At 45.6% G+C, this 22,328-nt stretch overlaps 1 protein-coding gene across 1 annotated transcript; it reads right to left on the reverse strand.

The window, feature by feature from the left end:
- Window positions 1-17,722: 17,722 nt before the first annotated feature.
- On the reverse strand, window positions 17,723-22,281 carry SERTAD4 (SERTA domain containing 4; the record flags this gene model as incomplete). The annotated part of the gene is made up of 2 exons (XM_010178370.2): window positions 17,723-18,979; window positions 22,049-22,281. Coding segments are annotated over 2 exons (986 nt in total), but the record flags the coding sequence as incomplete, so codon positions are not given.
- Window positions 22,282-22,328: the final 47 nt, after the last annotated feature.

The raw sequence follows: 22,328 nt of genomic DNA on the forward strand, positions 1-22,328 counted from the left end.
TAACAGCCTCTTCTTTAATTACAAGGTGTGGCATTTCTGGACAAGAGACAGCTAATCCTCCAGACGTGTGTGTGTGTGTGTGTGTGTGATGTGTGTGTGTGTATTCTTTACATTTACCCTAGAATCTCTCCTTTATGCAAAGCTTTGGCTCTGAAACTGCAAAGGTTAAACCTCACTGACAAAATCTCTAGCTCATGGCCACACTTTGATGCCATTTAATATTCTGGTTTACAAATGATTAAGTAGAAGTATTCTGAGCGTACAGGATTCAGATCTAAAAGCTGAGAGGTATCTGGATCTGGGAGTTTGGTTCGTGCCGGTATCTGTTACAAAACGTAGCTATCCGCAAAACTAGAACTTCAACAGGAGCACATATGAGTATGTTACTTTAAACCATGTTCAACTGCAGCTGTTTTGATGAATTCTTGATTACAAATAAAGAGCTAGAGCTCTGGGTTTCTTACATCAAACACAGTCGGAACAGTTAGTGATTTCGGCTCCTGCAGCTGGAAAAGCAGCACTGCCCGGGTGTGCACGCTAACCCTGGGCTGGGAGCCCCCAGCTCCACTGGCCAGGCTGCAAATGGGGGACCAGGGACAGGCAGGGCTCTGCTGTGTGGGAATAATGGGACCAGCCCTGCGAAGCGGCAGCGCTCGGGGCTGGCCATGCTGGAGCTGGTAGCTGAGGCACACCTGGCCTGTGGCTGCCCAGCGCAGGGGAGGACCGCTTCCCGCAGAAGGGCGGCCGACGCTCCTCCTGGGCCCATGCCCACCGCGCGCCGGGCTGTTTCCTAACCTCCATCCAAGTCTGTCACCCACGGTGCTTCCCACATCCCACAGCTTCAGGAAATCCAAAAAGCCTCAGCCCCAGCCTTCCTTCAGCCACACATGCCTCCTCCCTGCCTTTCCCTTAAATACTTCTCCAGTTCAAGAGCTTTTCTCTTGCTGCCATCTTTTCAGGCCAGAGGAAAAAAAAAATAAAGTCACCCTGACCTCCTTCTTCTCAGATCTAAGAAATCCCCGCTGAGCGTCACCCTCCACAGGGCACAACAGGGCGGGCAACACTTGACCAACAGTGAGTGCCAGAGAGGGACTGACTTGGTGGCAAGTTGTGACTTCTACAGGAAGAAGACTTCTGACCCTGGCCATGCACAGAAGTGACAAAGGTCTTCAGTCTGTAACGAAGCCTAAAAAGGCAAAAAACCCCTCAGGACTGAAGCGCTGTGAGGCCCTGAGATGATTTTGCCATGGCATAGCACACGCTGTGTACTCCTGCATCTGCATTGCTGTACGCTCCATGCAGCAGCGCCCACGCAAGGGAGCTGCAGCCCAAGGTTCAGGCTGCCAACGGCCCACCGCCGTCCCCCTCTAGCACCCCTCTCCCTCCTCCAGAGACACCCTCTGACCGTACCTCTGGCTGCCTCCGCCATGAGCACGGCCTGTCAGCATATGCCCTGGCACACACCCACACGCCATGCCGGGTGTCTGACCTCAGCTCCATCAGCAGCACGCGCTGGAGGCAGCACCAGACACCCCCAGGCACCCACAACACGTTGCCACTGGGTTACAGAGAGAAAAAACTTGACTTCAGCCCCTCAGAAAGGACTTTCTGACCATCTGAGTGAAAGCCATTGCACTGGGTATCCGTGGCAAGGTGCTGGAGGGGGAAGCTGCAGGGTGGCCTCTGTGAAGAGAGGCCAGGGCTGCCCCATGCCAGACACAGTTGGTTCCAGCCAGCTCCAACAAACCCATCACAGGACACAGCTGAGCCCCACAGTCAAGGTGGTGTTGCCTCAGGGAAAGCTGTGAGGAAAAATGTCAGAAAGAGCCCTGCAGACACCAAGGTCAGTGAAAAGGAGATGCTGCAGGTGCTGAAACATTCTTCAGCTCCTGGAGAGGACCATGGTGGAGCCAGTTGTCCCCCTGCAGCCTGTGGAGAGACCATAGTGGAGAAGGTCGTGAAGGACTGCAGCCCATGGAGAGGGCCCACACTGAAGCATGGGAAAAGTGTGAGGAGGAAGGAGCAGCAGAGAGGACCTATTAAGGACTGACCACAACTTCCATTCCCCATCCACACTGCTTGGGAAGAGGAGATAGAGGACCTGGGAATGAAGCTGAGCCTGAGAAAATGAGGGAGGGAAGGTGGTGTTTTAATTTGTCTTCTTTTTCCTCATAATCCAAATCTGTTTTAATGGCAAATTAAATTAGAGCTTTTCTTCATTGTATTTTTCCCCCCTGACCTGTTAAGGAGGGGGAGTTAGAGCACGGCTGGGTGGGAGTCTGGCAGCTGGCCATGGTCAACCCACTACAATCATAAATTGGACCAACCACAGGAGAGAAAGAAGAGAGAGGAGGACAAGAAGAGAGCAGAGTTACCTGGACACTGCAATCCAGACCTGTTGCTCATGATGTTTCCTGATGAACTGGACCATTATCAGAGGATTGCCCTGGACACAGAGCCCCACTCCATCACACATTCATCATGAGGTTGAATTTGTGGGTTTGGAAGTTAGTTATGTGCAACGGCAAAGCTATTCCTGCCTCATGCCTAGAGACGGTGTTCTTAAACAGGACACAGTCTTTCCTGAAGCAGTCAAGGAAAAGTCCACTAAAGGGAAGGAGCAAGAAAGAAATCAGGAAAGGCACAGACCAGTAATCTGCAGTGTAACTGGAAAGATGGTGAAAAGACATTGCTCTTTGGGGCCACTGAGAAAACTAGTACAAAATACTGGGGTGGCTTTTAGCTCATAACCTTTGCTAACGAGTGTGTCTGTTGGCAGATGCAGCACTACTAGGCTAACACACACCTCTGCCCTTTCTACCTAGGACTCCTTCAGCCTGACTTCCAGCTCCACTGATTAAGAATGCCAGGCAAGCACATAAATCGTCTCTGCTCCATGGCTGAATGCAGCAGAAAAAATATTAATGGAAAAAGAAGAAACGCAAAAGGAAGATCATCTCTGGACATAGCCCAGGCAAAATGTAACTTGCCATAACACAGCCCTGAAAGGCACTACTAGCAAAATACCCTGGCATGTTACAGCATCCTCCCAGCTTGTACAAAAGCTGCTTTATTGCTGATCTCCGTTTACTCTATTCCCAGGCATAACTGAACTGTGGCTTTTTTATGGGTTCTCTGGCCTCCCCAGTAAGTGTTCTGGGACATCATTAAGGCTGGATAAGGCAAAGCTCTTACTCTTTTTTTTTTTTCTTCTTCTTCTTCTTCTTTTTTGCAGAGCCTCTTTCTGGCCTTTTATCAGCTGATCTGCAGAAGCTGCAGAATTATATGCAGTCCCTCTCCTGAAGCAGTTCTTAAATAACCACTGCTGCTTCTTCCTCCTGGAGCCACCAGGAATGAGGGGCTGGGGAGGGTGGACAGTATCACCAGTGTTGCACTGTCCCCCAACACCCAACTGCCTCAGCTCCTCCAAGCCTCCCCTTTGCACCCCAAAAGCAACACTGGAAAGAAAATGAACTCACATACAAAACCCACTTGCAAACTTCATATAATGAAGTTTCTGGGTGATAAAAAAAAATAATCCAAACTCAGAATGACAGTCTTTGTGAGCAAAACTGCTTCCTTCCAGTTCCTCCAGCTTCACCTGCTTCCCATGCTTGACACAGCAAAAAAATCCCATAAGAAGCTCATCTATTCATACCCAGGAACTGCTCATGTTATTAATGTGCATAATCTGGATGCAAAATCATCACATTAGTGCATTCTTGAACCATATCCTGTCATATTCATTGCAGGAAGCACAGAAAAAAAAGTATCAACTTTTATGCCAAAACTTGACTTCTTTTCTCTGTGCTGCACGTAGTGAGCATGGAATACTAAGTTTGCAAGAGAAGTCAGAGTCACCCGATTTTTTTGTCAAGACCTTCTAGTAATGTGTCAAGGAAAAGGGAATTATTAATAAAAATGTTCAGACTGTTGTGGTTAAGGTGAGAACAGAGCAGGCCTCTCTGCTTCTGCAACTGCATAAGGACTGCTCCGTACAAATGGAAAAGCACCATCAGGGAGAAGACAGCTTAAAGAAAACCAAAGGAAGAGTGATGTGAAACTAGTGTTGAAATAAAGGAGAGAAATGGAAATTAATGAGAAGGTACTTGTCCCTGACTGGAGTCAGAGGAGGGGTACAGCAAATTTCAAAAAAATGTGTTTCAATTCATGACCCAATTACAGCACATATCTCTCCCCACTCTGTGTCCTTCCAGTCTGCTGTTGGTGGCTCTTTTGCCATCACCATGTTCTCCAGTTTACAGACAACATTCAGCAACAAGTCCTCAATGGGAGGGGAGGACACTGGTGCTATCTGCTTTCCTTTGCATCTGCTCCACAACTGAGGAAGAGAGCAACAGGCCACAGCTCATCTGACGGTTCATTGCTTGGGAACCCATCAGCCCAAAACTCAACACTATTTCTGGGATATTCTTAAAGCTTACAGTCAGCAGAGTGGTGTAGAAATAATGCCAGAAGTACTTGCTGTACAAGCCTACATAGTGCCAGGGGGCTGCTAACAGATCTATAATCATCTCTCAGAGTGAACAAAAAAAATTTCTGGATCACAGCTGCCCCTGCCACCTCGATGCTTTGCAGCTCACAAACTGGAGGAAGCGCTTCCTGTAGCTCCAGGAAGGCAGCTTTATCATGCAAACAGTCTGGACTCTCTTCTAGACACCTCTGTCTTCATTGCACCCAAGTCCCAACCTCTGCACTTGTAAAGAAACGGTGGGGGAAGGGGAATGCAAGGGGAAAATAGTGTAAGGAAAAAAAACAGCCTCCGTTCACACCCTTACATTCAAGAGGTCCGATACAATTTGTAATTGCTACTCACTGTCACTGCTCTGGAAAAGAGCTTGTCTCTGATTCACTATCTATGTCTCTTGGCAGCAGCTTCTATAGCAGCACAAGGCAGAAACAAAGAAGCTGCATTTCAGATCTGCCCATTGTTGAGATACAAAGTTTGGACCTGGATCTAAATTTCTGCCTGCAGAATCATGGCTTTAAGCCCACTGGCTGGTGTAATTTTGGATTAAAACTCCTAGATTTGTCCTTTCTAGAGAATATAAAATTTCACTGGTTAGAGGCTTAACAAATGGTTTGAGCAGAGATTTCGCAATGAATATGTGATGATTAACTGCAGGATCACAGAGATTACAGGTGGGAAAGAACTATTAGATCATTGCAGCCCTATGGCAGTTGCAGAGTTATTCTCTGTAGTGTATCTCTCCCAGCACCTTGTTCAGGCTAGTTTTCAGTGGCTCAAGCAAAGGCTCTCCCAGTTTCTTTCTGGAGGCTGTTCCACGCTCAAGCAGATCTTGCTGATACTTACTTGGTATTTAATTCACCTTTCTCCATTCTACAGCCAAGACCCATCTTAAATAGTCCTTTTCCCACTGGTGTCTTCATGTTGCTGTTTTCTGCCCTGACGTCATTTTGTAAATTCACATCTATTTTTCTGTTTGCCATCATTTCCCATGATCAAGATCAGCAGAGAGTAAACAGCATACTTGCACATGTGCTAAGCCCTTTCCAACCTCCATTAAACCAATCTAGTCTTTCTGTGGACAGATGACATTGAATTTCTGTGGTTTGACTCATAGTGTCATTTCCCACTCCCACTTTTGACTCTTCATGAGGTGCCAGCATGACAGAGAACAGGACCCACCAATTAATGAGATGTACAGATACAAGAAAGGCTTTCTTGAGATAATTGTTTTTGACAGCTTAGTACAACAGGAGATAGATGTAGACTTGATCTGAGGCCCCATGGACAGCTTCAGGTCAATTTCTGCTCTGACTTGGATCCATAGGTTTTTTCCTCTGTCATGGGTTTAGGTGTAAAGCACTGCAGCTGGTGCCGATGAAAGAAGTTTGATTTGGTCGTAATGTACAAAGCAGCACACTGCAACTAACTTCACAGACTGGGGATGGGGAAAATACGTTCCTCTCTTCAAGTCACGTCAATGGAATATTTTCTGCTGGATCAGGATCAGACATTGTAAGGTAGACATTGTCTAATACATGGAAGGATGTGAAATGAACAAATGCCAGAGTGAATGGTCCTAACGACCCTTGCTTTAAAGAGCCCAGAGACAAGACAGAACAAGGCCAGAGCTCCAGGAAACAGCCCAGAGAATGTGTGCACACATGTGCGTGTCCCCCGACACGCTGCGCCCAGCCTCCCCCCAGCACGCCAAACAGAGCCTACCGCTCTGCCTGCGGGCAGCCGACTCCGGGGAGGTTTCAGGTTCCTGTTCAAAGAGAACGACAGCGTAGCAGCCACACAGCTACAACTCACAGTTTTCACTCTGAGAGCTATCACAAATGCAAGTGCCTGCTGTTGATCCCAGCACTTCTAAATTTTCCGAATTCCCTGCTTACTGAAGGGTGAAATTAGACTCACGCTCACAACTTCCAGCTTGCAGAAAGCATCTCAGAGCAGGTAGAGGAGGGCATGGTGCACAGAGGATTAAAAAAAAAAAAAAAAAAGATGATTGTGGGTGCAGAGAAATATATTCCAGCAACACAGACTTTGCTGTAGCAAAGTTCAGACTGGGAATTTGCATATGGAAATTCTTTATGAAGGTGCTCATATTAACAACCTGAATTGCACTCTTCAGAGATTACAGCAGTTCAGGAGAGGTAAATGAGCTCTGTCAAAACAGGAACAGCGCTAAGTGATTCCCTAAAGCAGGATCGGGGCATGCACCGTGGCAGACTTCCTCCATATTCTGGCACTGGCTAGGGAAATTATGGAGGTGTTTCTCTTCGGCTTCAAAGCAGAGGGTCTGGCAGCAGTTCTTGTCCAACAATGTGGAGTCTGAAAGAATTTGAGTCAAAGCAGTGTTCATGCAAAGGAGAAAGAAAAAAAAAAAAAGCAAAAAAAAAAAAAAGAAGCAGTGCTGGGGCTGTAGTTCAGACACCTCCAAGTCATCTCCAGTTTCCCAGGTGCAAAGGCAGAGGAGATGATGCCGTTATGTCGCTTCAACAGCCTCTGAGCATCAGAGAAACTTTAGGAGGAGCAGAGCAAGGCAGGAACGCTGACCCATGGGGTCGCCTACAGTGGAGGGCTGTGCCCAAGATACATCTTCCTGTAGGAGCAGCTACCTTTGGGTGCCGTGTAGCTGCACTTCTGGGACCCTCAGCAAGACTGCAGCTCTTCTCCAGACAACCATATGAGAGCCATAAAGCAGCTGTTTCTTCCCAATAAGTCTCACTCAAATGGAAGCAGATCTTTTAAGCAGAATCTGCATGCCCCAGTGAAGTCAGGAGCCAGGAGAAACAGACAGTTGGACCACTCAGTCACACGCAGGGCTGGGGCACAGAGGTCCTTCATACTGAGCAGATTTGGCTGTCACCAAACAGTTCCAAATATTTGCCATTCCTCATAGGTGTCAGAAGCTGCATACAGATATACCTACAGAAAGCCCACACACAGAGCTTTCTGATCTTTCTAATCTTCTGTTTCTTGGAGAAGGTTATAACTTACAGACCTCTGCAGTATACTTTTGGCCTGAAGGACGTACAGTGGGTCTGGCAAGCATCAAGGGTTTAAAGTGCTGCAGCCAGCTGCTCTCGCTGACCCCAGAAACTTTTCAGTTCTGATACATTTCTGTTTCCTTTAGTCCAGCTCTGAGATGAAGAGGAAATAACAAATCCATGGGTGTCCTGCTACAGTATGTGGACCAGCAGATCTCCTCTGATGAGCCTTGCCCAGGAGTTTCACCCCATGCTGGGTTATCAGTCTCACTGGAGGTGTACCAGGGCAGATTATGCACTCGTCCTCTGCTAAATCTGGCATGTTTTGCTTAAATTGAGCACACTTCTTATGAAAGAGTGAAATTAGGATGAGAGAAGTAGTAGAGCCTGTTTTGCCATGTAAGTAGTGTGAGCTGTAGAAAATGGACACTGGCAATGGGTATGGTTGGTGAAGCTATGTGGTTGCTATAGAAAGGAACAACCCATTTTCTGAAACCGTGGTAGAAACAGGCTAAGAGAGAACAGACCTGATAATGCCCCCACAAGACCCAGAGTAAGCGCCATTGCAGATCCTAAGAAAGAGGTTTTTCACTCAAGGGGTGAACCACATTTGCTGTGGCCAGAGGAGACAGTCTCAAGGTCTGTGGGCTTTGCACTTTGAGGACAGGATTAAAGCACTGTGGGCTGGCACTGCCCCACGCTCCCAAACCTGCAGGGAGCTTTCCTGAGATTCTTGCACCTGAGATTCTTGCTTTTTAAAATTTCATCAGTGCTCTTGTGTGGTATTTTATACTCTTAGTCTGCAAAGAAGCATTCTCTGCTGTAAAAGTCTGCTTATTTCCCCCCCTCCCCAAAAAGCATGAATGAATGTAAAGCATCACCCAGTGACACTCCCTACTGCTGAATCTATCGTCACCCTTTGTGTTTTCACAGACATATCTTCCTTATAAAAACCAGTTCCATCTTCTCTGCTGCTATGTGAAAGGCTCAAATAAATGTCATGAAACTGACTGACAGACTTTATAGACAAAGCGGAGAAACTGACTAAGTTCAGGGGCTGTGAAGTGCACAAAGTAAACAAAAGAATAGATCTATGTAATTTTTCCTCACAAATCTCAACTCTAACTCTTAATTTAGATATTACCTGTGAAGAAAGCACAACACGATGCCAGTGTTTTAAATGTAAAGAATCTCACTAATTTTGACAAATATGTTTATGATAAATTTTATTATAACTATCAGAGGCATAAGGCCTAAAAACCAGTGTTTTTGGTAACTGCTTGAAAGTTATAGCTTCCTAAAACTACCATAACCACTTAAGGACCATAGCGTGTAATGCCCTGGTTTTGTCCTTCCTCAAAGCCTACCTCTGCCTCTTCCCCCAAGTTACGTCTGTTAGAGGCTCAGCAGCTTTCCTATCCCATGCACAACAAGGACAGAGAAGTAGGATCTTCCATGCTCTTTGCTTAACTTGCATCTCCCTGCTTGATGAGGTTGTGCTGAATACAAATGTCTGGGTGAAGTATATTCAGGTTTTTCAGAAATCACCACCACCGGGGATGACAGAGCTTACACAGCTCCCCACTGCAATACAGGCTGCCTGCAGGGCTGCCAGAGCCGCCTTTCTAAACTGGGATTTACTCTCCTACCCTGACAGAGACTCTCAATCCAAGGGAGCAAGAGGAAGAGTTGCATATGCAGGTTAGATTTTTAAATCCCTCTTTCCAACAGCATGATACAGCTGCATGCGGCAAGCACATCTGACAGACATTGGACCTGGAGGAGGATGAGCTTTGAAAAACCTTCCCTGGGCTATTTTTGCTCCTTTTGCTTCATTCTCTGCATTTCTTCTAACTCCTGGTGTGGGTAATTTTCCTCAGCCAAAAACCAGACAAAGGCAGAGGGGGGAGGGAAGGGAGGAGAGGGGTACAGCACAGTGAGTGGGCAGCCAGACTGCAGGCGGGCACAGTGCACATCGGTGGCACAAAGCAGCTTATTTCACACAAGCTGGGGAAAGGAGCACAGGTTTTGCCAATGCCATAGGGCTCTGTCCGGCCTCTGCTGCAGAGCAGACATGTGGGGCAGCTTTGCTGTGAGCGAGGTGAGAGAGGGGCACACCACGCCTGGGAGCACCCAGGGGAAGGCACCCGGGCAGGGAGAGCAGCTTTCCCCAGGGTTCGTAACCTCCTGTGCAACTAAACCAGTGCAAATAGCCAATGCCCCTACAGGGCAGCTTTGCTGTTTGCTAACAATGAAAATGGAGCAAAACATGAAGTGTTTGCACTCACAGCCTTCTCCTTGATAACCCACCGCCTGTGCACGGCTGCCTGTTTCAAGAGGGGCAGAAAGCAGCTACCAAGAAGGCTGAGGTCACCTGGATCCTCCCTGATGGCCCAAGCCCACACGCCCCACGCACACCCGGTCCATCAGCTCCTGTCCACCAGGAAGACTTCACCGTGCATCCCCTTCGGACCCTCTGGCCAGCCAGGGAGAGCCGTGCTTCTGCACTGTGCATGCCAAGCTGCCATGCTGATGGCCACTGGCACCTGGTTTTAGATGAATGCGCTTGCAGCCTGGCTACCCTCAAAGCATTGAGGACTTCTGTATTTGCAATTAGAATATTCAAATTGTGTTAAATGCAGGGGGGATCTATTTATTTCCATTTTATTTTGTGTTTTCCCAGTTCTACCTGTAATTCAGATTTATGTAACATGCAACCAAATGTGTCAAGGTATCTGAAGGTTCAAAATGCACAATGCAATACTATAATATAGCTCTTTGTTATGCTAATTATTTCTTCCCAGCTGCTCCTGCAATGAGCGCCAGCCCGACCTATCAAAGGGGAACAAAACCTCTAGGTTAGCTTTCTGCTGCAAGGTCCCTTACCTCTGCACTCGAGGGGCTGGGGCTGCATCTCTTCCGGCACCTGCAAACCAAGCCTAGAGGTAAAACAATTTAATATTGCAGCTCCACCACCGCTGGGAACACGAGCTAGGAATTAAAAAGTGATACCCTCTTGACAGTCAGGTTGCCATGATTTACATTTTTCTCTTGGGTCCCCTCCCCCTCCACATGCATCTTCTCAGCACTTCTGAGCAAAGGGGAAAAATGAGGCAGTGTGGGAAAACATCCACTCAAACCTCAGAGGCTCCGCCGAGGTTCTGATTTTGGCACCCACCAGGGTAGCGCTCTGCGATCATGAAGGATTTTCAGTGTGCGGGTGTCAGATTCATGACAGCCAGAAAATGCTGTGGTTGCATTACTTAAATTAAAATTAAGTTTCCAAGTAATAGTTTTTAAAAAAGGCTTTCATATATTCAAATTTAAAAGAATAAAATTATTGGCCTGGTTGCCTTTCTATTATTTATGTTGATATTCAACTAAAAGAGAGTTTGCCTTGTCCCTGTGTTTCTAGAGCCTAGGAAGATATTTTATTGATAGCACATGAAAATATTCAAATGGAAAAAGGAGCACTGGCGGTTGGAAAGGGACTAGTGGGGGCCACTGGCAGCTTGAGAGGTGCAGAAGACCACTGTAAATGTGGGGCAAGCTCGTTAGCTGAATGTCTTATTTATAATGGTCACTAGTGAAATACCTCAAAAGCTGACACTACATTGTCATCTTTAAGCCTCAGAATTAGCAAACGGACGCTTTCAGCGGGTGGATAAACTCATACAATAAAAATCCTTGTCTCAGCCTGCATGCAGAATAAGAAAAGTGATCTGACAGCAGCTTATGCCCTACTCATATTTTAAGATTTTCTTCATGACTACAATGACTATACAGGTTATTTTAAAGTTCCAGTATCGGAGCAATTCTGCAATGAAGGTACATTTTGGGACCGCATTAACACTATGCACGCACCTTACTTCTCATAGCAAACACAAAATGACATTTGCCACTATTACATTAATTAATCTGCTGGTAAACCAGAAGCCAATCTGTCACGCAGAGGAAGGGGTCGAAGAAGGAATAACATGCATTCAGCCTCTGCAGGTAAAATGTAGGCTACTCAAGATTTTAAAATTAGTCAAACTGTATTTTCAGGATAATAACAATGACAATATTAATAGAAATTAAGAAATGTAGGTCGCTTTGGTCATACTTGTTGAGACTCACAGAAGATAGATTTGAGGAAAACATAATACTGAAAGCACATTACACTTACAGGATAGCAACACAATATATATGCACTGTCTAATGATTTGTAATGTAAAGGGCAAAGTGTTGAGCTGAAACCACACTACTGCCCCATGGCAGTCATATGGCTAAGAGGATGTGGCTGGTAAGTGGGGCCTACTCACACAAATAAGTACAGAGGATTTCACCATGAAAGAGCAATGGATGGAAGAAAAATAAAAATTACAAGGGTTTTTAGGGTTGATGATGGAAAGAGCACAGATTTTACACATATACTGAGAGACAGAAATTATTTTGGAGTCAAGGAATAAAACTGGATTTGAAAGTAATCTGCTGGTTGACTCCAACTCCCACTGGCAGAGGCTTTCCTTAACTAAAGGGTTAAATACAGAGTAGCTGGTCCCACACTGTGTGGGGTGGAAGAGGGGCGAGATTACCATTTGAAACTTATTCTGATTAAGAAAAGGAGGCTGGGGGGGGGGGAAGATAAAACCAACAATAACCAAAGGCGTGGGTGATCAGCTGATACACCAGGCACAACTTCTCCAAAAATCAGTAACACAGCATCCTCTCATGCCAGCTGAGGGTCTGATCACCTGCCACCCAGCTGCAAAAAGTCTCCAAAACACCAGCCAGCAGACTAGCAGAGAGCATTTGACACCAGTCACAGTTCACAAGTGAAATGCTCTATCAGGAATACCAGGCAGGAGGGGACAGTAGATGCGATGTTGTGGGGTCCCTCTGAGCTTACTGGAGCCATACAGCCATGACAGCTGTGGGCCAGTTTCTCATGGAGGAAGCACAGCCACCAACCACTACCACCCTATCACCCTCCTTTGCAACAGCTGGAGCCTTTAGTTGTTTCAGGAGGCAGACACAGCCCATGGCATGGAGAAGCGAGCCTGGTGAGGTAGTCCATGGGGAAAGAATCACTGCAGGAGGGAGCACTAAACCTTGAGCAGACAGACCATTCATCTCCTTTCTGCAATCCCAATATGACAGATTAGATGCTCTCTGCAGTAAATTGGAGAATGGTGTTGTATTAATTGAGTAGCCATGGAAAAGAAGTAATTTTTCAAATTTGACATCTCCTTGTTTTGGGGTTTTTGTTGGGTTTTGGATTTTTTTTACTCATTGCGCATACTTCTGAGTGTACACAGACCACCCACCTGTGACTTCTCCTCACACTCCCTGCGTTCCTCAGGGGGCAACTTGAACACAGAGATTAAAAGAAGTTAATATACTCTCCTACCTGGCCTTTCAGCTGGATCTGGTGAGAAAGCTGGACACACTCTGCAGCCTGCACCACTCTTGCAAAACTGAGGAGCTGAAACTCCACCTTCCCCAGGGTGTGCTCACTTCCTTGCTATGACTTATGGACTGGGGAGAGCAGCAACTGGCCAACTACAGCCCCAAATGCAACCGTTTATCACATGATGACTCCCCTGGAGTTTAATCTAACCTTCCACACCTGACCCCAGGCCCCCTGACACGGAAAACCACTGACGCCAAATGCTAAATTCAGTCTGGTCTTACAGCCACAGCTGCTTCGCTTCATGTTCTCTATGGAGAGCCAAGAGGAGTGAAGGTCTCATCCTAACACTCCTCAGCCCCAGGGCTGGTTTCCACTCGGTTCCCCAGTGCAGACCTGGCTGGGTACACCTCGCATTAGCAGCCTTAAACTGAGCAGGATTAACTGCTGCAAAGGCAGTCGGCACCCTGCCACGGCTGTGTTTACATTAGAGAAAATGGACCTCACAGAGACAGTTTGCAAACACCACAAGACGAACTTTTGTAAACTCCCTCGGTTTAGTCATCTTTCCCCATCTGTCAGAGAAGTTAAAGTGAGATTGAAAAAACACAGGAAATTACTGTGTATTCCAAGTAGTTGTGACTGAGCGGCTTGGCTGTTACATGGGATGCCTTGTGGAAGATTCACATCTCCTAACGTTTCCAGCAAGATCCTTTGCAGCGCTTCCCCGGCTGCAATCTTTTAGCAAGCTCTGCACACCCTGCCAGGAAAAGCCTCTGGGGTGCTTCAGGCAGCTGCAGAAAAGCTCATACCAATACTGAGGAGCCCAAAAGGTTACTTCCAGAAAGCAAGGGCAGCCCCTTTCTTCGAGGCTGCAAAACAAGGGACAGGCAATGGAAACAGCTTGGTCCCTTTGGGAAGTTTCCACGTGAGAGTTACGTTTGTTGAATAAAACACCAGATTAAATCCTTTACCTCACAGCAGTTTAAACCTTTCTATGATGTGACTGGCTGGCTCTTTTTGTGATAAAACTTTAGAAACCTCTTTTATCAGGGTTCCTGCCATGAGTAAGCAGCAATTGCATTTGCTACACCTCTGGCTACAGCCTTATCTCAAGAAGGCAATGAAAGGGCACCGAGTCAAACATAGGCTAGAAATCACCTTCACATCTCTGCTTTCGCCATAGCCCTTTAATCACCAGATCACCACCACAGAGGCAATCTGAGCTACTGGCAGCTGGAAAGGTCATTTAGCTGGGTGGGTCACAACTGGCACAAGTTTCCAGAGGGGCCACAAAGCAGCGAGACACACTGCAACCCACTTAGTTTGTTTAATTTCCCCTTTAGATCATGCTGCAGCTCTGAACAACCTCCCTGCTTCCCCTGCACAAACCTGAAGGGTGGTGGCACCCGGTGCACCGCTCTGGTGTCATGTCATGGTCTTCAGCAAAAGGACAGTCAGTAGATGAGAGACGTAAAAGAAGGATGGAGGTGGCACAGGAAGATGAAATGTGAAAAACATCTCTTCACCACAGCTTTGCTTTGGGGTGTAACACCTTCAGGACTGAAAGCAGCACTTCATTTCTGTGGCTCAGCCTGCGTTTGTTTTCCCTGTGGAGCCAGCTGCTACGCTGGCATCGCAAATCGGTGCCAGCTGAGGCTGTTTGAGTGCCGGGAATGCTTAAGTAACCCTATTAAGCTGTTTCAACAGTTTAGCTAATCCAGTAAAAATAGTAAAATTTTACTAAAAGTATTAAGTATATATGAAGCACAATGGTATTACACCCCATGTTTTGAAAAAAGGAGCGTAATTTGTTCAACTCAAATGAACTATGCATTTCCAAGGGAAATGTATTACTGGTTGAAAGCGATCCTGAAGATGACACTTCTGTTCTTGGTGACAGTAAAACAGACCTTACAACAGAAACATCTTTTTCTGTTGTTGTTTTCCATGTATTATTGAAGTACCATTATAAGCAGAAATTAGCCTGCTGAAAGGGACAGTATGTTATAGTCTTACACTCCAGAAGCAAAGTATCTTATGATAGGAAGTAAAACAGTCTCTCTAGAGAGAAGCTCTTCTGTCCAGTTCTTCCAGGCAGGTAGACCAAGATCAGGTTCAGAAGCATTAATTTAGCAGTCATGCATGGGACATATGGACATTAGTATAATCTTGGGAAAGAACTAGTTCTTGAAAATTTGTGATACTAGCAAAATGTCCTTAGTACTGGAGCATGCGATGGGGAAAAGGCTTATCTGGTTTACACTCTCCTCTCCACATGCCATAAATCAAAACAAACTTAAACCATGAAATTCATTCAGCCTAGCCCAGGTTGGAAACGCTATCAAGGTCTGTTGCATTTCTGGCAATTGGAGAAGGGTGTTTCCAGCTCCATTTTCTCATGTGAAACACCTCTGTCTCTTCTGAAGCAAACAGGATGATTTACTCTACTCCAGAGTCCGATACATCTGCTTTCAGTATTTGCCATTATTTTGTGAGGCAGGGTCTGGAGAAAGGCTGGCCTTAGCCTTAGGCCAGCCTTCAGAAATTAGATGACATTTCACCCCTTACAGACTCTGATGACACTCAATAAAACTGTCCAACGCTATAATGGGTTAATTTCTAGGTGTCCCTGGAATAAAAGAAGCTGTTAGAGAGGCCAGAGTAGACAGAGAGTTCTGTTGATCCATCACCTCAGCTGGTGCAAATTCAACTCAGAAGACTCTGCAATGGGTTATATGTGTGGGCTTGCTCATGATGACCAAAGAGCCCCTTGGGGTCAAAAAGCCTTCAGCCCCCTCTGAAGGTGTTAGCTGATTTGTGACTTGGGCAGCATTTGGCCAGGCATTATCCTTAGCTGTACATGCAAATCCACAGAGAAGTCTGTAGCTTCTCAGTGCACGTTCAGACTGTCCTAAAGGCTCCTGAAACCCTGAGGCAGCTGAGCTCTATCCTGGACTCAGCTTGAGGTTCACATGCAACTGCAGCCTAACCTCTTCAGCAGGGAGCAGTTTGATTAAATGGCATTTCAACGGGCAAGGGAGGGGAACATGGGGGAAAGGATCCAGTAGCCATTGGAGATGTAAAATTAAAATGAATTTTGCTCATTTTAATAAATATATATCAAGGAAATGTCACTTTACTACAACAACACATTAGTATACAAGCATCTAATATTTAAGCTTAAAACATCAAGTGTTTATCAAATATTGGAAAAGAGCAGACATTACCAGACTATTTGGGTATAACACAAGAAAAATCTTTTTTTTTAAAAAATTGGTCCTTGTGGACAAATGTCTAAAAGATGATCCTACTCATACACTGTATGAATGAGATCTATATTTAATATTATTAATTAAAAAAGCTTCTGTCTTGGAGAAATCAGGTGGGATTTATACTTTATTTGTTGTTTTTCACAATGATAACCCTTACAAACTTGTCAGTCCCAACTCACTTGACCACATAAAGGTTATCATTGATTTACATCCTAGATACTCTCTTTGTGGTCACTTTGGCTGGGGGTGGGGAACAGCTTTTTCCTGTGACCCCTGGCTTTAGTCACAAAAACTGTTCAGTTTGCAAGCACGACTGTGGGGTGTGCACGCTACCCAAAACAACCATGGCCCAGGAGGACCCAGGCTGAAACCATGAAACCCAGAGCAGGTCTCTGACCCAGAGACCTGGCTCACTCCAGCGCCAAGCCGGGTGCAGCCCGGGGCGTTGTCCCCCTGGGGACCCTGGTGCCCCGCGCCAAGCTGGCCGCTTCCCCAGTGCAGAGGTGAATTTCACCCTTTGGACAAGAACCAAGCAGAGAAGATGCCACTTGGATGCATGATGCTGTGGGAACAGGCAGCTATTATGAGTCAGCCGTGGCTTGGATGTGGCTATTTTGCCGAGCACATCCTGCCAGTTGTTATGGGGACTGTGGGAACTAATTAATTTGGTGGATCTAAGACTCACAATACTCTCGGTCCAACCCCGACTAATGTCTTCTGGGCATTTTAAACAGCACACTTTTGCAAACGGTCTACCTAGGGATGACTAAATGTTGTCCTTAGCCACTGAAATCTCAGCTCATTTCTCCAAAATGTTCTTTTTAAAAATTAAAACCCCTTACATTCATTCAGATAAAATGATGTTTATCACCACGTTATTGATTAACATTGTGCTTTTTGCTTTCTTTTCTTGTCTTTTTTTAAATCAACGGCAAAAGTCATAGAAAAATTCCTGCATGCTTTTGCAATCTAAAAGAGAGAAATTATGCGAAACAGAATAAAGTATAGAACATGCCACTGGATCATGAACTTCATTATACGAAGAAGGAAAAAAAAGAGCCCCAGCAACAGACAGTTGCCATAGAAACACTCAAGCATCGAAATGCTTGTTTACAAGAGACATCTCTCTATTGTTTCTTAAATCCCTTCCTAAGGATGGCAAATCAAAAAGCAATTGAGCATCAAAAAGGAAGAACAGAGATGTTTGAATAGGAAGTTGAACTCAGTACTTCAAAGGTTAAAGGTTTCTAATAATATTGATCCACCCTTTGGGTTTGTTGTTTTGTTTTGTTTTGTTTTTTTCCTCTGTTTAGGTTAAATCCCTGCTGTATCACTGATTTATACTTAATTTTCACGCTAGCAAAAATTAAGACAAAAAGTAAGGCACCAAAAAAAAAACCTGCCCTGTATAACAACAAGCCTCATTAGTTATTACAGCTGAGGTGAAAACATGCAAGCACTTGAGCTGCATGTTGTGTTTCTGATTAAGATCTCATAAACAGGTTATTTCTTTATGCTATGTCCTATTTTGTCAGTTGCACAAGATGCTGAATACAGGAATTCAAGAGTATCAGTACAAAATGTAAGGATGGTTTATTCCCAGTCCATGTCGACAGTCCTTTGTCAGAACAAATACTGAGTTACAAGGAGCGCATCACCCTTGCTGGTAGCATCAATTTGTTTACCAGACTTCTAATTCCTTGGTAAACATAATGGAGGTTCTTCTTAATTAATGGCAGACTTCTTGGGAGCGGGGATATATAAAACAATATGTTTTCCCCATCTGGCTGATTGGTATTTTCAGTAACGAAAGCTGCACCATAGCTGTACGAACTATAGTGCTAAGCAGTAACCCAACTGCGTTCTTTATGAAGTCTCCATATTTATAAATAGCCCGCTGATGCAGATCATAGAGATGCTTTAAGCAATCTGCTCTCCAGTCATTTAAAACTACACGTAATGTCTGTGGCATGATTGTATCATTTGTAGAAAACTATAAAAAATCCATTCAAAATAAAAATTTGACGGACGAACGAACGTGCTGCGCATGCTTCAACTGAGCAAGAAAGATGCCTCATATTTTACTTCCTTTGCTGCAGCACATTTTGTTACTTGGTAAAGATTCCTTTTTCCTTAAGGATTTTTTCCAAGATTCGCTTATGTTGCTCTTGTCATTACATCCAGTCTCAAAATAGTCATAAATTTTGCCTTTACATTCAAGAGTATGGGTGCCTCTTACAGGTTCACAGTTTAGGGCGACGCTCTCTCGCTCAGGTTCGTTACCTCCTTTCTCGTCATTAAATTTTGCCTTTTCCTGATCACCGTGAGACCCGGCATTAGTGATGAATATTTCATTTGCAGGTATCTGGTCACCACTCCTGTAAGAAGGGGTGCTGCCATTGTCATAATCCACCTGCTGGGAACAGCTCGGCAAAGAAATGGGAGGGGAGGAGGAGGAAGAGGAGGAGGAAGAGGAGGAAGTATTTTCTGTACTAGCATTAACAGAGTAGGGTAGATTTAAATAGTGACTGCCACACTCTTGATAGAAGCAGCACGTGTGGAGCTTCTCGTACTCCTCCTTTGCCATCCGAAGGCGTTTTCTGTATGGACAGTCCTGAGGCACAAACCACTCCTGTGGCGAGGTGCCACTGAAGGAGCAGGCAGAGAAGCACCAGTTGTTCTGCATGATGATCTCCCCGTGGATTCTCTTCATTAGATTGTTGATGAGGACTGATCTCCGCAGGTAGACTTCAGGATCATCAATGAATTTCAGCTTTTCCAAAGACATGTAAAGAATATGGGCCCGCTCCTCAAACACAGAGATTGTCTGAAAATGCAAAAGACAGAAGAGATGGAACCGAAGGCAACCGGTTTTGTTCCAGGCAAGGAGAAAGAAAATGACGCAACATATTCCCCCCATGCCACTACTTTTCTCATTCTCTTTCTGAGGTGCCTAAAACTGGCTTTTCATTTTGCACACCCAGTGTAGCTGGAGGCCTGTTTTTTCTTGGCCACAGCATCCACCCCAGTTTAGAAGGTAAGTAGCTGAGCGTTTCACCACAGAGGCAATCGCAAGGCACAGATCTGGGCTGGGAGAGCGAAATCCAGATGCACAGATCTGGCGTTGTATTTGCATTTGGGGTTAAAACATAAAATTGTTGTGGACTTTTGCTCCAGTGATGGCTGGGGTCCTTTTGATATAAATGGACACAATTCCGTCATCCCCTGTGGGGCTTCTACAAAGCTCTGAAGCCAAGTGAAGGTCCCCTCCTGCAGCCTCAAGGTTTGCAAGAGGCAGCCAGCAGCCATCACCTCATACCGCAAGTATCGGAGCATTTCATCCACTGCCAGCGGTGCCTCCTCCAGCGAGGAGGTCTCCATTTGCCAAGCTCCCTTACACTGCTCTTGTGCACAAACGTGCACACAGGGAGGGAGGCAGAGAGAAACCCATCTCAAAGCATCACAGCATCTGGAGAGCAGCTGTTGGCCTGCGTACTACACCCCGCGCTCTACAAGACTGGTGGGAACGCAGACAGGCAGGGACAAGGTCAGGAAACGAAGAGAGGATAGGGATTTGCAGAAATCCTGGCTCGACGCCCACAGATTTGTTCTCCCTTCCATGGTCCTTCCAGGACGCCCTTTCTCAGCAGTGGCAGCACGAGCAGGTTACTGCCCCCGGGAGGCCCCGGATTCTGCGCTGTAATCGCTACCCTGGGAATCAAAATAAGAGAGGGGGCAATGCGTGCTACTGTAAGCACTATTAACTAATTTTCATTTTTAGTAAGAATTTGGTTTGCGTGGGAGGAGAGCAGCACAGCACAAAGAGAGACTGCTCGAAATCCCCCCCATCTGTGGCTTGATCATTCTTCCCTTTCCCACATGGTTACAGCATTTTTGCAGAGTGGAAGTCGTAGCTATGAGGACTGAAAGAGCTTAAAGCACAGCTGCTTTTCACATCCATTCAGCTCTCCTCAACCCTCTAGTTCTTTCCACAGCCTGGTCCTGTCTGCAGGGCTTAGGAGAAGCACAGTACCTCGTAAAAACTAAAATTGGCTGTGTTTTCATATGAGTTCACAGCTGAAGCTCTTCTTTGTTAGAGAGAGTAATTTTCTACAACAACTGACTCATTTTAAATTATACGAAGCCTGTAAGTTAATTTGTATCCTCTATACCTGCTGCAGTAGTAGTCAGTGAAGCCATAAAAGCCTGGAGCAAGCCAGTACGCTTTGAACCGTGATCCCCCTGGAGATATGTCCTGGAGGACCACCAGTAGGAACAAGTTGTCAAAAGCTTTCTACTACAAATGTCTGCCAATAGGCCTGGAGAGGGGCTCCAGGCCCTACTGTCATACCCCCTATGGGACAAGGAATCTCTGAACATAACTCTTTCTTTATTGGGCAGTGGAGGTAAGAAATTTAAAGAAATCTGGTGGGCATCCTCCCTTCCCCAGAGCTCAGTGCTGCAAAGTAGAAAACACATTTGTGCTGAACGGAAGGAACAGGTGACATGATGCACCTCTACAATAGCATAGGTCTAGATAAGTAACTATTCCTCCTCTTTGCAAGGAAAACAATTACTGATACAGAAGTCCAAGTCTAGCCAAGAAAGAAACTGGCTGAAATCAGAGTGTGATGTGACATGTGGGAGGCACGCTCGCTAACCAGAGCATGTTTTTCAGCACCCTCGGTGCTATTTATTCATGGCTCTGGCAGCAGACCGGACACCTTCTGGAATTAACAGCAGGGCAGTTTTCCACCTTCCCGGTCAGGTGCTTACTTCCAGCCAACACTATTTGTAGCCGAAAATTCTTTTGGCTCCTCTAAGGTCCTTGGGAAGCGAGCTCGGTGTTACTGCTCACTTCTCCTCTGTGGAAATTCCTCCAGGGAAGCAGGATCCCACTGGGCAGACCTCCCTGCCCAGTGTCCATGGTAGGGATGAGGCACTCGGTTCTCCTCACATCTCAGAAGGCTGCCTTGGTGTTGCAGGTAAAGACGATGTATAAACTTGCCCCACATCTTGGTCTGTTTTAGCTTTCTGTCTCTGGGGTTCTTGTGGTACTATTGCCTCCTAAAGCTGTGCTTTAATCAGATTATACCATGTCCTCTCTATCCCCAATAGTACACGGGTAGCACTGGACTGCCATGGGCCAGGTAGGATCCCACAAGGTGGGATGGTGTCTCAAGGTATGAGCTATCCTTAAACACATTACTCCAGAGGTCCAGTTCCCTATGGGACTGAGCCCTTAATGAATTACAGTATAAAATCTCTCATTAAAAAAGTTAGATTTCAGTTTATGTATTCCCTGGCCTGGGAACTGTTTGCTCTAATCCCTCCCCTGACAGCTTTCATTTAAAAAAAAATATTCTTTCATTTACTAATCTGTTCTTTTGGAGTTATTAGCTTTTTAATAAGCAGGATTAAATACTGAAGGAGCTTGTACTTGCTTTCCAAGTCATTCTGTTTTTCTAGAGGATCTGTAATCCATTTGGGGTACAAGGAATCTATTAATGTTTTCTCCCCTGTAAAAAGTTTTGAATGAGTGAGGAATCATGGGCCCTTTTTATTTACGTTCTTTGTTTCTGCTGTTCAAACACTGCTAGGGAGCTGTTTCTGTAAGCATGATATAAACTATCTAAGAACAAAATAATAATAACAAAGTTACTCTGAGCATTTCCACTTACAGCTGTTATAAAAGAAGGAACGCCTTTGCTTCTTAAGCAATTTGATGACAAAAAACCAATAAATGTGAACAAGTGACAACTATTTGTTTCTGAGTAAACAGCTGGATCCTTCTCCTAATCTCAGCAGAGTATTTCAGCCTTCTGGAAATGGGTCAGCCGAGCGTTACTAAGCATCTGAAACTCGGAGTAAAAATAACGACTATTAGAAAACATACTTTATGTGTACAGCTGCTGAGCGGCGGGTGAAAATCCTCTTCTTCCACATATTTCCTTTTAAAGTATGTGATCTTGGGTGTTGTTACGGGATTTGAAATTCCCCTGTAATGCGATCCTGCGGGCAATAAATCAGATATGACAAATGACATGCGGTTTGCCGGAGGTTCTCCAAACAAAATACTTTTTAATTTCCCTTGGCGCTGCAGGAGAACCCCACCGCCTATTTCCACGTCTGTGTGCAGCGATCACAAACCAGCCCCTCACCTGACGGAGGCGGGA

The sequence above is a fragment of the Antrostomus carolinensis genome, unplaced genomic scaffold, assembly GCF_000700745.2.
Source record: "Antrostomus carolinensis isolate BGI_N321 unplaced genomic scaffold, ASM70074v2 scaffold39650, whole genome shotgun sequence".
Classification (NCBI taxonomy): Eukaryota; Metazoa; Chordata; class Aves; order Caprimulgiformes; family Caprimulgidae; genus Antrostomus; species Antrostomus carolinensis.